The sequence below is a fragment of the Perissodus microlepis genome, chromosome 11, assembly GCF_051167445.1.
Source record: "Perissodus microlepis isolate ML-2025 ecotype Zambia chromosome 11, ASM5116744v1, whole genome shotgun sequence".
Classification (NCBI taxonomy): domain Eukaryota; kingdom Metazoa; phylum Chordata; class Actinopteri; order Cichliformes; family Cichlidae; genus Perissodus; species Perissodus microlepis.
This window is the reverse complement of record NC_140471.1, coordinates 28,678,857-28,699,334: the sequence shown is the minus strand read 5'-3', so window position 1 is coordinate 28,699,334 and position 20,478 is coordinate 28,678,857. Positions and strand designations below refer to the sequence as shown.

General features: G+C 36.5%; 2 protein-coding genes across 2 annotated transcripts; both read left to right on the top strand.

Moving 5' to 3' along the window:
* Positions 1 to 1,873: 1,873 nt before the first annotated feature.
* Positions 1,874 to 8,135, top strand: LOC146378128 (sialic acid-binding Ig-like lectin 10). The gene is made up of 11 exons (XM_084943890.1): positions 1,874 to 1,980; positions 2,367 to 2,564; positions 2,906 to 3,322; positions 3,579 to 3,899; positions 4,015 to 4,272; positions 4,841 to 5,098; positions 5,262 to 5,519; positions 5,612 to 5,896; positions 6,105 to 6,210; positions 6,309 to 6,378; positions 7,220 to 8,135. The coding sequence occupies exons 2-11, from the start codon at positions 2,504 to 2,506 to the stop codon at positions 7,517 to 7,519; spliced, it is 2,334 nt and encodes a 777-aa protein (XP_084800016.1). The 5' UTR covers positions 1,874 to 1,980; positions 2,367 to 2,503; the 3' UTR covers positions 7,520 to 8,135.
* Positions 8,136 to 11,810: 3,675 nt separating this feature from the next.
* LOC146378127 (B-cell receptor CD22-like) lies at positions 11,811 to 19,629 on the top strand. Its single transcript, XM_084943886.1, has 13 exons — positions 11,811 to 11,847; positions 12,201 to 12,314; positions 12,556 to 12,963; positions 13,056 to 13,364; positions 13,471 to 13,728; positions 14,469 to 14,744; positions 15,112 to 15,393; positions 16,187 to 16,468; positions 17,022 to 17,303; positions 17,397 to 17,678; positions 17,811 to 17,916; positions 18,006 to 18,075; positions 19,012 to 19,629. Exons 2-13 carry the CDS (start codon positions 12,254 to 12,256, stop codon positions 19,105 to 19,107), a joined length of 2,712 nt encoding a protein of 903 aa, XP_084800012.1. The 5' UTR covers positions 11,811 to 11,847; positions 12,201 to 12,253; the 3' UTR covers positions 19,108 to 19,629.
* The last annotated feature ends 849 nt before the right edge of the window (positions 19,630 to 20,478 follow it).

Genomic DNA, 20,478 nt, shown 5'->3' with positions numbered 1-20,478 from the left:
TGCAGAAGTCAGGTTGGTACACTGCTGACAGCTTTATTTGACAACTGTTAGAATTCAAATTATGGCAAGAACCAATCAACAAAGTAAGGAGAAACAACAGTCCATCATTACTTTAAGAACTGAAGGTCAGTCAGTCTGGAAAATTGCTAAAACTTTGACAGTGTCCCCAAGTGCAGTTGCAAAAACCATCAAGAGCTACAATGAAACTGGCTCACATGAGGACCAGCCTAGGAAGGAAGACCAAGAATCACCTTTGCTGGTGAGGATAAATTCATCCGAGTCAAAAGCCTCAGCAATTGCTAGTTTACAGCACCTCAGATTAGAGTGCAGATAAATGCCACACAGAGTTCCAGTAACATCACTGTGGAGCAAAGATATTTACAGATTACATGTTATGGATTGTGTTAGTTGTAGATATTGTTGAAGCTTTTCCAAGACCAGTGCGTTGACATGATAATAAGAATAAGCAGTTCATCTATATTAATTTTATTGATCCATATAGTATCATTTGGAGATTATTCCACACTTTAATATCATTATCCCAACTCATACCTTCACATCAAGAATGAAATACAAATCCCTGAGTAGTTTTTTTTAAGTAACAATGTTACTTAAATTTTATAGGAAGGGAAACTTGCGTGTGTGTCTTGCCAAACACAGCCACAGCATTGAAGCACAGTTGGACAAAATATGTGACTTACAATCATTTTGCCAACATGAAAGCCAGTGGCAAGCTGTTTCTCTAAACTACTTGGTGGTTCAAAGAAACAGCTAAACACACACAACTGTCTATTCAACACTTTTTCTCTTTCAGCTTAAAAGAGGATGTGAAAACATCCTTTGTCTTGACCATTAAATTTACTGTACATGTTGCTAGTTTTAGTTATTTTTGGCTTATTGAATATTGGTATTAAAATAAAACGATAACATAGACATTCTGAGATTTCCTTTTAAATACAACTTATTTTGATGCACGTAAAAATATTACTTATGTGAACTCTGCAATATGAATGCATGTATGAAACTTTGAAATCTGCTAAATCCCCAAGAATGTCAAAGTATGTGATGTGTGCCAGGCAGGATGAAGAACCCAAAAGCAGGACTCATACACAAAGGAATAAACTCAAAACAGCAGCTTTATTGCTGTAGAAAAACTTGAAAATAAAATACAAGAAAACTAAACTAGAAACTCAAAACGTGTAGCTCAAACTAGAAAACCAGGAAACAGAGAACCAGAACATTACCAGGAGCATGGAAGAAAAACACAGCACCATGAGGGGACGACGCAACAAAGAGCAAAGGAAGACACATTAAATACACAAAGGAGGGAAAGAGAAACAGGAGGGAAACATGTTTCTTATGTTTCTTGAATTTACACACCACTGTTGCTTGTGAAGCTTTCACTCACATGTGCTGTACCAGTGTGCCAGTAATGTGATTTCAGATCATTTGTGGCCTACAGTCGGGTAGTTGCCTTTGGATTTGTTACTACTTATGTTTTGAATGTATACATACAGTGAGACATTAAATGCAAGTGACAGCAAAAGATCAGCAAAGTACACAAAAAAGAAACTTTATGCCACAGCCAAAACTTGCGGCCACGACTGTGCATGTATCACACACTGTCAGTTACATGAGGTTTCTTCACCAGTTCCAATTCCTTAATATTTACCAGCTTCAAGTTATCGAGAGAAGAAAAAAAACCTCTCTATGCAGAGATTCAGCAGTAGAGGGTCTTTTTTAAGCAAATAAAACAGCTGCATTTCTCAGTGCTTAAGTAGTGAGAAATACATTTACATAGTGTGATATAAGATGGTGCTTTTACTGAAGACAGTCTTGCTCAGTAACATTTAAATGTGTGCTGAGAAACTTCCTTAAATCTTGGTGCAAAAACAAGGAAGAAACAGAAAATAGAGACGACGAGGGCAGTCAACTAAGATCACTGTGGAGAGAAGAGAGAACGAGAAACACAGGAAAAAGGTAAAAAATAAATACAATTCCACCTTTTCTTCTATATGGCACTGCTGACAAAAGTTACTTGTGCTGGACAAAAAAACTGGTGGACTGTTTCTAAATTTGTTTCTGTTGTTGTATTAATTAAATGATACAGCTATGTATTAAGACCGAGTTTATACATATGACTGCTAACAAATTATGTGACATCCTTTAAGATATATTATGTAAAATGTGGACAATCCCTTGTTTTAGTTCTGCATCTTTACATCATCTGCGTTCAAGTTTCTCTGTGGAGGGATAAACTGAACGTGTCACACATCGAACATTTGTTCTCATCTGGGGTATTCTGCTTTTCTCTGAGAGAGCAATGCTAAAAAAACATTTTGAATCTTCTGTATTCTTGTAATTAGGTTGCAAAACTGGTGGAAGACAGAAGTCTCAAGAATACTGTGTTATCCTTTGTGAACAAAAACTAACAGCAGAGGCTGCTCCTCTGCTGGACAAGTTATTCTGTGGAGGGAGAGACTGAACGTCTCGAGCATCGAACATGTTTGTGCTCATCTGGGCAAATCTGTTTTTCTCTGTAAAAGGCAGCATTGTTGGCACAGGTTTGTATCTTCTCCTTTCATGTAATTCTGCTATATTTGTATTTGAATCTTTTTTTCCTGAAATTTATCCAGATGATAAGATTTTATTAACACTCACAATTCATCATAAATTTGTGCCTTTACTATCATCTGTTGGCTTTTTAACAATTAATTTAATCTTTTGTGAAACATGTCTCGAGATACTGTTAACTAATATCCAGGCAGATTTCATAACCTGGATATAATAGGCTATGAAATGTGAAAACTATAGTTGCTGTATATAGCACAAACAAGCACCTTGTGTAAAAAATACAAGTTACTGTGATATATCATTATATTTATCTTTCCCTTTGCATTAACAGGTGCTTCAGCCTGGGGACAACAACACTGTTATGACAAAGGATACTGTGTTACTCTGAGTGAGCGAGAACTAACAGCAGAGGCTGGACTCTGTGTTGTGATCCCGTGTTCTTTCACTACTGCTGATGAGTTTACACCCAACCATACAGTTTGGTACAAATGTGAAACATCTCAACACAGTTGCAGTGATGATGAAATAATATTTCACAGCAACAAAAACACAGACAAAAAAGCTCAGTCTGGGTTTGAAGGACGAGTCTCACGTTTGGAGCCTGATGTGAGTCAGAACAACTGCAGCATCATCATTAACGATCTGAAAGAGTCTGATTCTGGATCATATCAGCTCAGAGTTACTGGTGAACTGAATGGGAAAGAAGATGGATTCACATTCATTCCAAGAGTAACTGTCTCTGTTAAAGGTATGAAAAGCTATTCCAAGGCCAATCATGTAGAAAAAAGTCATATACAATAACATATTTAGGATTTTTATGGTCTTAATGAAGTATTGACTCTTCTGGGGAATTGTTGACCTCTATGGTAGCTGGTAGGAACTGCAGCAGTTCCTGGCAAAACTACCATTTTCACTAAATAGCTTATTATTTGAACCCAGATTAATGTGCTAGATGAACTTCCGGTAGTTAATTTGGGTTCATTAATGCAATTTATTTCCATTAGGTCTTAATCAGAAGCCCACAGTAATGATTCCCACACTGACTGAGGGACAGCAGGCCACACTGACCTGCACTGCTCCTGGTCTCTGCTCTGGATCTGTTCCTCAAATCACCTGGACATGGAGAGGATCAGGAGGGTCTGAATCTTACATTACAGGAAACAGGACTGATTTCAACACTGACAATCCGACGTCTTTCACACAGAGACACATCTCAACTTTGACCTTTAATCCTTCAGCTAAACACCATAACACCAGTGTCACTTGCAAGATCAACTTCACAGGTAGAAAATCTACAGAGGAGACTTTGACTGTACATGTAAACCGTGAGTACTTTGCAACCTCCTATTTATTGTTTGCATTTTTTAAAATCTATTGAATCATCAGCAGATTCTGAAAAGGAAATAACATGATTGTAAAATGTGTATTTTTATCTCACAGATATGAAAGAAATTACAATCAGTGGTGTTACAACTATTAGGGAGGGAGATGTTCTGAATCTGACCTGCAGTGTTGAAAGTTTCCCTCCATCTCTGATTGAGTGGTCTAAACTTGGTTCTGACACAAACCTGCACAGTTATTCTGGATCAGCCAGGCTTGTCATTGAGAATGTGAAACCAGAACATTCTGGACAGTACATCTGTGCAGTTACATATGTGAACAATACCCTGAAAAAGGATGACAATATCACAGTGATATGTAAGTACACAATTTTGTGCTTTTAAGCAGAAGATTTTTAGCAGTGGTCATATTCGTTTCATCTGGTATCTGAAATGGTGCATTTAGATTAGTGTAATTCTTTTGAATAACTCTTACAGCCACACCTCATTAAATATGTGATATCATGTCAATATCTGTGTATATTGGCTTTGAAATGTTTAGACAGTGATACCACTGATGACTTGTACTTTTCAAAAATGTCATTTAAAATAATTTTGATAAGTTGAAGACGATGTACAAATGTATATCTTTTATTTATAGATGTAGAGTAAAACTTTGTTTAGAAAGAGGAACACTGTAGACTGCACTATACAGGGGAAGTAAGAGGAAATATATTAAGAGCCTTTTGAAAACTATTATGATGTTGTACAATGACCAAATTGTAATTTGCATTTTATTGACATTTGTGGCATTTTACACTTTGCATTAATTAAACTCGCGTTGTTATCATTCTTATCCTTCATTTTTCTGGTTGAATGATTACATGTCAGTGTAACTTGCCCTCTCCATAAATATAACACTGAAATCACTGAAATGTATTTTACAGATAACAGGGCTGCTCAGATCATTGGGAATACAACTGTTAAGGAGGGAGATGTTCTGAATCTGACCTGCAGTGTTGACAGTTTCCCTCCATCTCTGATTGAGTGGTCTAAACTTGGTTCTGACACAAACCTGCACAATGACACTGGATCAGCTACATTTTTCATTCAAAATGTGAAACCGGATCATTCTGGACAGTACATCTGTACAGTTACATATATGAACAATACCCTAAAGGAAAACGTCACCATAACAGTAATATGTAAGTACCACACATTGTCACATTACTGGATAACATCACCAGTGATGTCATCAGCAGCCTTATCATCTTCCAGGTTAATTTTGCAGTTGAAGCTGTGAAGAATGATTACATGCCAGTTTTGTGTCCGAACTCCTTAAATAAACCACCTAAATATTCTCCATAGATAACAGGGCTGCTCAGATCATTGGGAATACAACTGTTAAGAAGGGAGATGTTCTGAATCTGACCTGCAGTGTTGAAAGTTTTCCTCCATCTGTGATTGTGTGGTCTAAACTTAGTTCTAACACAAACCTGCACAATGACACTGGATCAGCTACACTTGTCGTCCATAATGTAACATCAGAACATTCAGGACAGTACATCTGTACAGTAAAACATCTGGACACAACTCTGACTTCATATGTTGATGTAACTGTGACTTGTAAGTAGATGGCATGTATTTTTAACCTGAAGTTCATTAACATTATAGCTTGCAGCGTGTCCTGTTTTATGATTCTGACTACATGTTTACAGGGCATACAAAGATACAGAATGGCTCAGGATGTGTGCTTCAGTCTGAGGGTTTGACCTGTGTGTGCATCAGTGAAGGGTTTCCTTTACCTAACATCACATGGCCTCTGTTGAATCACCACACTGAGTACTCTGTCATTACTAGTGTGTCAAACCACACAGTCAACAGCACTGTCAGTCTCACTGTGAAAAACCATGGCAACAGCACTGTTGAATGTGTCAGCAACAATGGAAATGGAGAAGTAAGAGAGAACCTGCTGATCAATAACAACTTGTCCAAAAAAGATGGTAAGTTTTGTTTGGTTGTTGCTGTTGTTTTAAATTAAAACCCTTTCTGTAACACTTTTAACCACTTGACATTTTTACTACCATTTTTGGACCCATGTAATCTATGACCTATGTAATTAAGACAATCATTAGACTAGCCATTAGGTGTGCTGTATATAATTCAATATGTGAGTTAACAGGTTTTTCATGTTCTTTTCTTTGATTGCAGAGCCGTCATCGGGTTTTAGATGGCAATTTCTGGAAATTATCATTGCATTTTTAATTGGTGCAGTTCTTTCATCAGGTGTTTGCTTTTTGGCAAAAAGGTGTTACAGGTACAGAATTATTTTTGTAGTTATTATTAATGTTTCTGTGTAGATGCAAATTAAGATTCATTTCAGCATTGTTTCTGTAAATATGCCCTTTTCTACAGGACTGAAATGACAAGTTCTGGACATTTGAATGACACTTTTGTGATGCTGACACGTCCAGATGACCCACTGGTATTTATGTTGATTCAGAATTCAGAATAACCCAACTTAAAATAATAAAATGGGTTTCTGCACAAATATCTTGCATACATTTGGAAGAAGTCTTACTGCTGCTGGTAATCCACACTGGATTCAGTGGATTAACAGCAGCTGGTAGTTGCACATAACCTGATAAAACTCATCATTTCAAGGCATCAAAATAAAAATCTTTCACATCTCTGTGCTACATAAAGGCAGATGAATATGCATAGTATGTAGATAGGAATCTCTCTCTCTCTCTCTCTCACACACACACACACACACACACACACACACTGAACCATCTCTTATATTAAAACAAACCACCCCACCAAACGAACCACTCACTGCACAGCGCTATCAGGTGAAACAATAATAAGTCAGCTCAGTCCACCAGGACTACACTAAACAACAACACACAAGACAGTGTCAGGAAAGAGGTTTGTTTTCCAGAAATGAAAAGCCAATCCTTTAATGAACACTACATATTATACAACTTTAGATAGGTGCATCATTGAAAACATGGGCTGACAACAAGGCATAGCTGTAATGGTAGGCAGATGCTTCATAATAAAGTGACGCTGCCTTTATTCTGCAAGGTGGCGTTTAACACTGCCTAGCAATTTACAGGTGCACCCCTTACACCAGCACAATGCAGGAAGGGACAGATGGAGAGAGAAACCAAACAAATAGGATAGCTTGACTTAGAATATGGCGCAGAACTCACACCCTTTGAAGCATGAAAGAATACACACTAGATAAATGGATAGTTTGCACAATGTTGGGCTGCCTGTAGCTGATAAATGACTGAAACAATTTACTTTGTACCTAACAGATATATGATGGTCAAGCATTACAAAACAACCAGACCCTGAACTCAAACAGTGGGACAAAAGAAGTGGAATATGCCACCATTGATTTTTCCCTGTTAAAAACAAAGCCAGCAAGGACGCAAGAAAGCACAAAGACGGAGTACGCTGAAATCAAGAGGATAATAAAAAAAGAACAAGAAAATGATGGTGGAGACGACGGTAAAATGTTGGAGGGGGAGATGAAACACTGTGAACCAGAAAAGAAGGAAGAGGAAGATGAGGCAATGTACTCCACTGTGAATGACATAATAGATGATAATTGAGGAATTCTTTTGTATAGTTGCTAAGGATAAATATTGATCTCTTCAGATGTAATTGATGGATGGATGGATTTCCATTTTGTGTTTGAATTAATTTTTGAATTAAAATTTCCATTTTGTGTTTGAATTAATTTTTGAATTAAAATTTCCATTTTGTGTTTGAATTAAAATTTTCTCTATGTTGTAAACTTCACAAATATTAACAAATCAAATCTTACAGGGATGAAAATGTTACCTCTGAATATAATGCTCTGCAATAGTTTAATGATTACACATATTAGAAAAATGTCATGGTTAAGCAATTTTTAGATGTCTATAGTTCTTTACTATAAAATCTTGCCCAATGACATTTAGCTGTAGTAGTAAATATAGTGGCTTAACTTTTTTTACTTTATTCTTGATGTATTTTGCAGATTTTTAACGGTTTAAGTTTCCAGGTGGCAGATGGCCAACACTGACATTGTCTGGCCACATATATTTGAAAGTGTACAGCCAAAGTGTGACAAATGACCTTTGGAGTTTCCTTTTAGTGCTTTCACAAAATGCCCCTTTAAACCATGTTTTTTGTGCTTTGTATTCTTGCTGAAAAATGTACATCTTTTTGCTTAGTAAATTTATTTTTTCCCTGTCTTGCATAAGATCATTTATTTTCTTTTTGAGTTTTTATCCGCCACGTTCATCAAGTCAGAATGTTTATTTTGACCAAATCATTTGTTCTATGCCAAACAGTCTATTTCAAGCTAATGATATAACTAGCTTCAGTGGTTCTAATGCTAATGTCAATAGTCCCCGAACACTCCTTAAGTACACAATAACAATGCACGTGTAAGGGTTCCTAAAAACAATATACAAAAGTCTTTACAGCTTAAAATTACAAGCAGTCTGCATGCTCACTTTCAACAAGCACACTACAGTTTACATATTATTTGGGGCTGTTTTTAAGTTGCTTGCTCAAACAACAGTTTTCTCATTCCAGCAGTCAAAATCAGGTTATGACAGTAATGATGAAATTCCCCTTTTTCAGTATGACAACGTATTTCCCTACAAAACAAAGCGTGCAACATTTTCTTCAGGAAAGGCATATCAGTTCTAAGACATGGCCAACAAGTGCTTAAAGTGCAAAGAATATAAACAATTTTTGATTTTATGGCTACAAAATATCAACACTCTTTATATATTCATATACTATTTATTTTCATTTACTTGCCTCTAACAAGGTTTTGCATTCCTCCTGAGCAGTATGCGCCATCTAGTGGCATCTTTGAGTAACATAAGTCAAGTACAACCAAACCCAGCATCTGTACTTAAAGACACAACAAAATTTTAAAAAACTCATCCTGCTTTTAACTCAATGATCTTGTACAAAATTATCTGTGATTTTTACATGATCATAACCATAAATATTTTTTTATAGCTATGTTTTTAATTTATCCATCTTGTACACATATTATTAACCCTTAACACACTCTGTACGCATGATTTTAACCCTTATGCTGGGCTTACACTGTGCGATTTTTGGCCCATTTTGAGCCGATTTTTGAGTCGTGCGACCGTTTTGGCGATCGGCCCGATTTTGGCCTTCATCGTGCGTCGTGCATCGTGTAGTATACGTGGGGTAACGAGAAGCGATTGACACCTCACGACCAGCTCCCGATCATCAATCGCTTGGTCGTGAGGGTGTCACCGCAGTTTGTCACACTGCGCACGCGCAAACACAAATGTCAGCGAAAAAGACGGCGCAGCACGGCAGTGCAGCGTGTGATCTGGACACAAGCGATGGAGGCACAACTTGTAGAACTTTGGAAAGCTCATCCGAGCCTTTTCGATGTGGCCTCACAAAATTATCACGACCACAACAACCGTGAAAATAGTTGGATCTACACTGCTGCTCAATCACAGCTGCCTGATCAATGTTTTTCATTAGCAATTTAGCAAAGTTGATGGTGGTGGTGTGCGTGTCTGTGTGAGTGAAAGACAGAAAGGGAGAGCGAGCGACAGAATTTCTGTTATGGACGCACAGTGTGAGCACTCAGGTCGCATCAGAGCATCGGGCCGTATAGTGTGAGACCCTGCATCGTGACCTACGAACTTCTAACCCCTGCGAGTCAACCGTACAGTTTGAGCAGGAGCTGAATCGCGCGACTGAAAAAATCGCACAGTGTCTGCCCAGCATTAGCGTTATATTCCTGGTGTGTCATGGTTCTTTTATACTTTACAGATAAGCAGACCACCTCTGCATCCTCACTAAGGGTGGCTCTTTTACGTTTGTTTCAGTTTTCAGCCCCTGAAGTTGCTGCTTAATCTTTGCTTATAGCTCCTTCTGCAGAGGTCCTCATTCCCATCTCCTCCAGATGTATTTTAGGAACTAGGAATTCCTTTAAGGCAACACACTGAGATAAATTTCCAAATTACAGGCAGAAGGATGGAGAAGAAAGAAATGGAAGCATAAAATGTGAGAGAAATGAGAAAAGCCCACACTCTCAATAACAGCCATCTCCAGATTTAAATGTCATGAAAATGTTATTTGTGCTTTTGTTTTCTCTAAGCTACTGTAGATTACTTCAGCTCTTTTCAGCAGCACATTTTCTCATTGGTATTAGAAAATAGACCAACATACTGCAATCCTGGCTATTGACTTGGAATTGTCACTCATTCTTTTTAAAGCATGTGGTGTCTTGGCTCCAAGTTAAAAGCACCACACGTGTTGACCCTATAGCAATCTTACATTCTCCCCTCAAGTGTTGTTTTTAGGGCTATTCCAAAATAAAAGCCTAAACAATGTTTTTGTCGTTAGGGCTCCTAACTTTGGAATAACCTGGACATAACATTTTGTCGCTACCCCAGTTTTCCTTTTTTTAGTCCTTCTGTTTAGTTTTATTCTTTTTTTTATTGTTTTATTTCTTTTTTTACTTATCTTATTTTAATTGTACTTGTCAGTCTTTGACTTTCCAAGTAGCAGTAGCACAACGCTGATATTTGATATTTTTTGTGCCCAAGCAAATTATATGCTGTTCCAGTAATTTTGTATTTTCTTCTTGTTCCTTTCTAACTTTCAGTTGTTAACATGATAACTGTGTATCATAAAGAGAATGCTTACATTGTCAGTTTGAACTGCAGGTTATCATCGGACAAATACTGTCATTGTCTTGACCTACGACAGATGCAGGAAGACAGATACAAAAACTGTGCTATCCTTCCTGAACTGAAATTAATCTTCATAATCTGCATTATGTTTCTTTGGTGAGATATTACATCTTCGTTTATTATTTTAAAGGCTTTTTTTCATGCATGTGATATCACTCACTTTTCTATTTTCTTATACAAGAACTCAAGAAAAAAGTTCAACTCAAAAAAAGAAAAGAAGGAAACTCTGCCTCTGCCTTTCTGTTCCAGAAGGAGAGTTCATTTAAACCCTGAGTCAGTCACTGGGGTACTTTAGATCATCTGAAATTGTCCAACGATTCACATGCATTTCATCTGAGATTTTAGAAGCTGCCTTCTGGAAAAAGTACCAGAGCATCCGGGCCCTCACTACAAGACTACGGAAAAGTTTCTTACCCCCAAGCTGTCAGACTGGAATGACACACACACACACACACACACACACACACACACACACACACACACACACACACACACACACACACACACTCGAATTGTTACATTATTCTTACAATGTTACACCTCAAGCTTAACAAGAGGTTTCCATAGATACAGCGAGCACGTCAGTGCCTTATATGGTGTTAAAATGCACAGTACAGCTGTCACACAATACAAATACGTTACACAAAAAAAAAAATGCTGAAGTATTTGCATAGATGTTGTATGCAGCTGAAATGGGGAAATGCTGAGTGGCATTCTTTATTTTATTTTGGGCATTTTACTCCATTTAATCTACCATTTTAATACATGCAGATGTTAGTTTTTGACAAAGCCCATTAATGGCAATATAGTTGTTCTATTTGTGGGTTACTCTGTTGAAGTCACGGAAAAAAAAAAAATAATAAAAAAAACACAAAAATCACAATATGGTTTTACTGGTATTTAAATTCCTCAAAGAACATTTTTCCTACTAAACACTAATTATTCAATCAATGAAATGAAACATATGTATATCATACATATGTGATATGTATGATACATATGTGTGATGTAATAATAACTTTATGAAAGCCAGTCTGTAAAGTTCAGTGTTATGCTGATAAACATCTGGAAATCCTGTTGCAAAACGAAGGAAGAAATAGAAAAAAGTGAGGAACAGAAACTTTGAATTAAAACGTCAGCACAGATCAGTTCGGACAGAAGAGAGAACAAGAACAAGACAAAAATAGGTAAAGATGGTTTTCAAGTATATACTTTAAACTGCAGATGAACCATATTTTGTTATATTATTTAACCTGTTTTTATCTTATTTATTTTATACTAAACTATTATTTATCTCACTGCTGTAATAACTATGAGTTAACTGTGTATAATACATTGATACAGATAACATAAAACTGTCCTGTTAAGTGCTTAACTATATAAAGATTAAGTCTTTGGAGCAGCCGTAGTCCTCGGTAAAGGATGTACACATCATAATTACAACATAAATAAGCATGTGACATAAGATGTGACTTTCATGAGATGTGTGACTGTAGCTGGAGTCTTTCCTTTGATGTAATTTCTGAATGTTTATTTTTAGCATTAATACCAGTGGAGGAAGAGACTGAACGTGTCGAGCATCGAATATCAAGCATGTCTGTCCTCATCTTGGCAGCTCTGCTTTCCTCTGTGACATGTAGCAGTGCTGACTTAAGTTTGTATCTTCTTCTAAGTAACCTCCTAATTCAGCTGATATTCAATAATCTTTTAACATTTGCATATAAAACTGTTTCATAACATGTATCCAGATTATAAATTATCTATTATCAACCAGAATTTATCATAATTTAGTATTACTACTGTCTCAAGTAGTAATGTATCAAGGATCAGACACGATCTTTTACTGTTTGAAACTAAAAACTGTCTATTTTTTTATATTTCCCTTGCATTAATAGGTGCCTCAGCCTGGGGACGACAACACTGTGTCAGTGGATACTGTGTCACTCTCAATGAGGGAGAAGTAACAGTAGAGGCTGGGCTCTGTGTTGTGATCCCGTGTTCTTATAGGACTGGTGATGGCTTTACACCTAAACATATAGCTTGGTATAAATGTGAAGTATCTGAACCGAGATGTGGTAATCCTATCATGATATTTCACACCAACAACAGCATTAAAGTTCAATCTGGGTTTAAAGCACGAGTGTCCTTTTTGGAGCCTGATCTGAGCCAGAACAACTGCAGCTTCTTCATTAATAAGCTAAAACAGTCTGATTCTGGATCATATCACCTCAGAGTTATTGGTGAACTGAATGGAAAACCTGATGGATTTTCATTCTCTCCAAGAGTGACTGTTTATGTAAAAGGTATGAAAATGTAGACTAAAACAAAAACATGCTTGAAGTCTTAAACGCCCAAAATGTATAACCAAAAATCAAAAATGAATTGTTTCCATTAGGTTTTAAGCTGAAGCCCACAGTAATGATTCCCACACTGACAGAGGGACAGCAGGCCACACTGACCTGCACTGCTCCTGGTCTCTGCTCTGGATCTGTTCCTGAAATCACCTGGACATGGAGAGGAGCAGGAGGGACTGAATCTTACATTACAGGAAACAGCACTGAGAATCTGACTGATGTAACACAGAGTCCTGTCTCAACTTTGACCTTTAACCCATCAGCTAAACATCACAACACGAACGTCACCTGTAAGATCAGTTTTACAGGTGAAACAATTACAGAAGAGACTTCAACCTTGAATGTGAACTGTGAGTACTTTGCTACAAACATAAAATGTTGTGAACCTTGTTGAATTGTACAACTTTTGGGGAGAAAAATGTAAGGAAGTTATTTTTTTGTCTTTTTGACTCATAGACTTGAAAGAAGTTAAAATAAGTGGTGTTACAAGGGTGAAGGAGCATGAATCACTGAATCTGACCTGCAGTGTTGAAAGTTTCCCTCTATCTCTGATTAGGTGGTCCAGACTTAGTTCTGACACAAACCTGCAAAGTGATTCGAGATCAGCAACATTTATAATCCTAAATGCAACAGCAAAACATGCTGGACAGTATGTTTGTACGGCTCAATATATGAACAATACTCTGAAGGAGAAAGTCACTGTAAGGGTGATGTGTAAGTTCACAATGTGCACATGTTAAAGACACTGTATCAGTTTAGTTTGTTGTTAACATTAGCAATTTAGTGCAGAAGCTCACTCATATTTTTGTGGTAAATGGTTATATGTTATTGTCTCCTTCCTTAAATAAACCAAGTAAATGTGCTGCACAGATTACAGGAAACCTCAGATCACTGGGAGAATGGTCGTTAAAGAGGGAGATGTTCTGAATCTAACCTGCAGTATTGAAAGTTTTCCTCCAGCTCTTATTGTTTGGAAAACGTTGACTTCCAATATAAATCCTTACAATGGAACTAACACTGATCTGTACAATAACACTGGATCACCTACACTTGTTATCCAGAATGTGGCAGCAGAACATTCTGGACAATATGCCTGTGCAGCAAAACATCTGGATACAGTTCTAACTGTAAATGTCAACGTAACTGTGACTTGTAAGTAGACGGTAATAATCTTCTCAAATCTGCAGTTCACTAATACACATACGTTTATAAACCTGACAGATAGTCAGCTTCAGTATTGTTTCTGATAGATGAAAGACCATTCTACCTCTTTTTGGTGTTTCAGTGACTATAGTGGAGAGCACTATTAGAGAAAAATAAAGCCAAAACAGAAAATTTCCCTCAGTGTGAAAAATATTGGATCCCATCACTGTTTGGATCAAAGGTTATTTTTTAATGGGTTTTTTTAGTATTACATTCATTGTTTCATCCCACTTTACTTGTGTGTCCCACAGATAAAAGGAAACTTCAGATCACTGGCGATACAACTGTAGAAGAAGAAAATGTTCTGAATATGACCTGCAGTATTGAAAGTTTCCCTCCAGCTCTTATTGTGTGGAAAAAAATGAGTACGAACACAAACCTTCATACTGGAACGTACCTGTATAATGACACTGGATCAGCTACACTTACCATTCCAAATGTGACAGCACAGCATTCTGGACAGTACATCTGTACAGCAAAACATCTGAATACCACTGTGACTTCTTATGTTAGTGTAACTGTGACTTGTAAGTAGACAGTACTAATCTTCTAGTAAAGTTTAGAATTTCACATAATTGTATAAACATGATAGGTAGCCAAAAACCGTGATCTGTATTGTTACAGTAAGCCTGTTTTAAATGTCATGACATAAAGATAAAGGTGGGTAAGAAAATAGAAATACATTTTCAAAAATAAAATAATAGTTATCAGGCCACAATGCACTGCCAGAGCACTGTACAATTTGGCATTGTTTCTCTGGAAAACTACTGGAGCAATGGAACAGTTTTTTGAAAGACATTCCCTCTTTTTGTGTTAAATTTATATTAAAATGTTTTTTGTTTTAGCCATTTCATCCTTTCTTTCTTAAATAAATTACTAAAATGTGTTTCACAGATTCAAGGCAACCTCTGATCAATGGGAATACAACTGTTAAAGAGGGAGATGTTCTGAATTTGACCTGCAGTGTGGACAGTATCCCTCCAGCTCTTATTGTGTGGAAAGAACCTATCTCCAACACAAACCTTCATATTGGAACTTACACTGATCTGTACAATGACACTGGATCAGCTACACTTGTCATTCAGAATGTGACAGCAGAACATTCTGGACAGTACATCTGTACAGCAAAACATCTGGACACAACTCTGATTTCTTACATCAATGTGACTGTGACTTGTAAGTAGACAGCACTAATATTTCACTATAATATATTGGAAAAGTAGCCATAATTTTATTTAAAGGTATAATAAAGTGTTCCAAAATTTAGAGTGTGATGTCCCTTCAACTTTTGAATTGTTAAAAGAGAAATAGAGGTGAATTGGTAAATTGAAAGAGAGATAACATAGATGATCTTATTATGACCCTTCATCAATACAAAATATCATATCATCAAAAGTCCACATTAATTAAAACACTTCCTAAAATATTTAGACCAAATTATGACTACCTTACCAGCATATGTAAGTACTAAACACTACCCCAAGGAAACTTATTATCGATTGATTTGCCACTGTATTAAAAAATGGATTTTAATTGCATTAATGTTATTAATGACATTACTAACTATTATTCCCAAGGATATTCCCTCTTTTAGTGTTTTGATGTGAATGATACTGAGCAGTATGAGGAACAAGGAAACTTAAACCATGCCAACAAAAACATGCTCCCTATTGTACTTGAGAATGGTCAGACATCATCTTATCGAAAGATATTCCCACTTTCTGTGTTTAGGTATCTTGAATAATTATTTTGTTTCCCTCCATACTGTAAATAACGAGGACACTGGTGTCCCTCACTGCATCATCAAGGCAAAAATAAAGCCGAAACATGCTAGCCAAAATGCCCCCTACATGGAAAAAGTATTGTACAAAATCCCTGTCTGGGTCATCCATTAGAATATTCAAATATTTTTGTTTTAGCCATTTCATCCTTCTTTATCTTAAATAAATTACTAAAATCTGTTCCACAGATTTAAGGCAACCTCTGATCATTGGGAATACAACTGTTAAAGAGGGAGATGTTCTGAAATTAACCTGCAGTGTGGAAAGTATCCCTCCAGCTCATATTGTGTGGAAAGAACCTAGCTCCAACACAAACCTTCATATTGGAACTTACACTGATCTGCACAATAACACTGGATCAGCTACACTTGTCATCCAGAATGTGACAGCAGAAGATTCTGGACAGTACATCTGTACAGCAAAACATCTGGACACAACTCTGACCTTATATGTTGATGTGACTGTGACTTGTAAGTAGACAGTACCAATCTTCTACTATATTTAGTTCAGCTGTGTTCTCACCTGTTTCCATTCATCGTCAATATCCAGTGTATTTAAGCCCTCAGTTTCCCTCAGTTTCTTGTCTCGTCATTGCCTATTCCTTATGTGTGTTGTCAGTTCAGTCCACTTAATCAGTTTAGTTCAACCTTCCATGTTCTGTTCATCCCATCTTTATAATAAACACCATGCCCATAGTCAGTCAGTATGTGTGTCCTGCATTTGGGTACTCTCTTTCCATTCCCAAACACCTGACTCTCAAGAAAACGTTCCATAGCACAGAGTGTGATTTGCCTTCAATGTTTGAATTGGGAAAAGAGAAATACAAGTGAATTGAAATCTAATTATGGATGAGATACCAATATTACTTCTATTCCCAAGGATATTCCCTCTTTTAGTGTTGGGATGTGAATCATGGAGAGCAGTATGAGGAACGAGGAAACTTAGTCTTGATTCTTTAAAGGTTATCTTGAATAATTCTTTTTTCACCCTCCATATTATAAATTGCTGAATTCTGTTCCACAGATAAAAGGAGGCCACTGATAACTGGGAATACAACTCTTAATGAGGGAGATGTTCTGAATTTGACCTGCAGTGTTGAAAGTATCCCTCCAGCTCTTATTGTGTGGAAAAAAGTTAGTGACAACACAAATCTTCAGAGTGGAATTCACACTAATTTGCACAATGACACTGTATCAGCAACACTTTTCATCCCAAATGTGACAGCAAAAGATTCTGGACAGTACATCTGTGCTGCAAAACATCTGGACACAATTGTGACCGTAAATGTCAGTGTGACTGTGACTTGTAAGTAGACAGCACTAATCTTGAATCTGAAATTCATATTCATGCCAAACTCACAATTTACTTTGTTTTATGATCTGGCATTTCTTTTTACAGGGCTATCAAATATTCAAAATGGTTCAGGATGTGTGCTTCAGTCACAGGTCTTGACCTGTGTGTGTATCATTGAAGGGTTTCCTTTACCTACCATCCAGTGGTTGCCCCTCAAGAACAACACTGAGTACTCTGTCATTACTGCTGTGTCAAATGACACAGTCAACAGCACTGTCAGCCTAAATGTAGAAAAGCATGGCAACATCACTCTTGAATGTGTCAGCAACAATGGAAATGAAGAAGCTAAAGAAAAATTCACAATCCACAACAACTCTAAAAAAAATGGTATATGTTTTCAACTAAACACTTTTTGACCACTACAATTAGTTTTTTAGTAACACATAAGAAAACATTTAACTTGCAAAATATAATAAAGTAAAAATGTGCTTTTTTTCCATGTTGTTCCTTTGAGTGCAGAGCAACCGTTAGATTTAAGCAAGGGATACCTAAAAGTCATCGTTGCCTTTTTGATTGGGACACTTCTTACAGCAGTTGTTTGCTTTTTGGCCAAAAAGTATTACAGGTACAGCATTTACTTTTCTAATTATTATTAGGTTTTCTCTGTAAATAAGGCTGAACATGAATTTGCTTCTTAAAAAATATAATTCTCAGAAAAAAACAGAAGAGCTCTGGAAACCTTCATGAGACTTTGGAGATGGACAGACGTCAAGATGATCCACAGGTAGTGATGTTCATGTGGCATTTTTTTTAATATAACTGGTAATATATGAGTTTTTGCTCACATGTCTAGAATGCTGAAGTGGCCATATTTACACTTTATTGATTAATATTTCGTAATTGTTTTTTGTACTACTAAAAGTCTGCAAAGTTGCAAAGATCCAAAGCTTTTGAAATTAAAAACATTAAAACCAATTTGAAACCATTAAACAAGTACTGCATGTGGATTATAGTGAAGTTTTAATTTTTTAAGCATTGAAAGAAGTTTCATTTAAACTGTAAAAAAGGTTTCTACAATTTGAAAGGAAATGGGCCATTTTCATTCCACAATGAACTGATTTCTTTTACATACCCACCATTTCTCTGTCCGCCAAGTTTAGTTCAAATTGAGAAAGTTAATTTGTGCATAATTTCACTAACAGATCAACTGAAAACATGCGTTAGAAGAGAAATAACTGCTCATAATGCCAGTTATTTTGCAAGTGTTAAAGCCTGAAAACATTTTTATGAATTGTGTTGGGATTCAGTTTGAAATGTGTATGGTCAAACTATAACGTTTTGTTACCCGTACTCATAGAGTTATGACTACAGATACAGTACAATCAAGATTGTGTGCCAACCAGACACATTCACTAATCATAGCAGACTGGACTTGCAGACTAAGCAGGAAAAGAGATGCTTTATAACACTGAAGCCTGCAGACTTATTCTGGTGAACCAAAATCTAATCATGAACCTATAAATGAGCAAAAATGCATCTTTAACAGCCATGATCAAAAATAACAAATACAAAAACTGCAAAGCATGACAGTAATTCAAGATTCAACGTTGCATCAAGTTGATTATCAGGCCAAAAAAAGTCACAACAATTTAATAACAAAAGAATGTAAAGATACCAGATAGAAATGAATAACTAATATTATTTACTTTCTATCTAACAGGTATATGATGGTTCCCTATTAGAAGAAAATCAGACTCTGATCTTAAACAGTGGACCAAAAGAACTGGAGTATGCTGACACTAATTTATCCCTTTGAAAAGAAATAGTGCCAGGGAAGCATTAAGGAGGAAAGCAATAAATGATGCTCAAATTAAGAAAGTAGTACAAGAAGAAGGTGGAGATGATGGTGGAGAATAAGGTGAAAGAGGAGGAGGTGGTGGTACTGGAGATAAAAGACTGTTTTCCAGAAAAGGAAGACGGACATAAGGATAAGTATTTGTTTTAAATCTCCATCTGGTCAGGAAAAAGTGCTTGTGGCCAATATGGTTTTTCAGTTTCAAAGAATAAATAATCAAATGTTCCAGTGTCAGCTTGTCTCTCAAATTATCTGAAATAGCATGATATTTTAGAAAAATGTCACAGTTGATACAAATTTTAGATATGTCTTTATTATATTAAAATCTTCAGTTTAATCTTAGTCTTAAGTCTATGTGTTGTGGAATGATTTTTTCCTGTTTTATTGTTGAGATGGCAAATGCCCACCCTGAGATTGTCTTGTCAGAAACATTGAAAAGATATAATTAAAAGTGTGTACATTTATTTACGAATAAAAGTTGCCCTTTTTTACCATACAGCTACTTAATATTTTGTTCTCAGTATTTTATTCTCAGTAATGTATTTTTCCCAGTTACCAAACTTCATATCTAAGGTCATGTATTTTCTTTTCTCTGAAAACCTCCAGCTTGTAAGAAATTTCCTTATGTTATGTTGGCATGGGTATCCACCATATTGTTCCAGTGGCATTTAAAATTGAATGACATAAATTTAATTTATACAGAGCCAAATCACAGTTGCCTCAAGGCACTTAATATTGTAGGGTAAAAAACCTAACATATAAAACTGAAAAAAAAAAAAAAAAAAAAAAAAAACCTGTGAGATTTGACACTTTTGTTTATAGTGAGGTTTTTTTTCTCCTCTACCCTTCACACCATTCACCAATAGGGGGCAGTGTAAACCAGCAGCGGTACATGACAACTCAGATACTGTGGAGTTGTGATCCTGGTGCTGCTGCACCATGTCTGATGATTTAATCAAAGTCAGAACACCTATTCATGCTGTAGCAGTCTGAATTGTGTAACACAAGCAAATACAGAGGATCAAATGTCATAGGTATGTAGTGGAGAGGAGGGCCCAAATGTAATCTCACAGATAGACTGAGTGAAACAAACAAGCCGTTTATTTAGGCTGATGACCAAAATACAAAAAAGGTGAAACACAAAATACAAAAGGGAACTGAAAACCTCTACTTACAGAAATCTTGGAATAAACACTATGGAAAGAGAGCACTGGAGCTCGAGAAAGTGAACTGACAAAGGACAAAGGGTAAGATAGCAGACTTACCAAAATAAAACAGGAAGTCACGGGGCGGAGGGAGTGGGGGGGGGGCGGGATAATTTAACAGAAAGCA

What these genes read in the sequence shown, in the direction of transcription:
- LOC146378128 (XM_084943890.1), top strand. Translation starts at nt 2,504, where the DNA reads ATGTTTGTGCTCATCTGGGCAAATCTGTTTTTCTCTGTAAAAGGCAGC. An exon ending in AGTAACTGTCTCTGTTAAAG is followed by an intron (nt 3,323 to 3,578) that starts GTATGAAAAGCT and finishes TATTTCCATTAG; the next exon opens with GTCTTAATCAGAAGCCCACA. An exon ending in TGTTGATGTAACTGTGACTT is followed by an intron (nt 5,520 to 5,611) that starts GTAAGTAGATGG and finishes ACATGTTTACAG; the next exon opens with GGCATACAAAGATACAGAAT.
- LOC146378127 (XM_084943886.1), top strand. Translation starts at nt 12,254, where the DNA reads ATGTCTGTCCTCATCTTGGCAGCTCTGCTTTCCTCTGTGACATGTAGC. An exon ending in AGTGACTGTTTATGTAAAAG is followed by an intron (nt 12,964 to 13,055) that starts GTATGAAAATGT and finishes TGTTTCCATTAG; the next exon opens with GTTTTAAGCTGAAGCCCACA. An exon ending in CAACAACTCTAAAAAAAATG is followed by an intron (nt 17,679 to 17,810) that starts GTATATGTTTTC and finishes CTTTGAGTGCAG; the next exon opens with AGCAACCGTTAGATTTAAGC.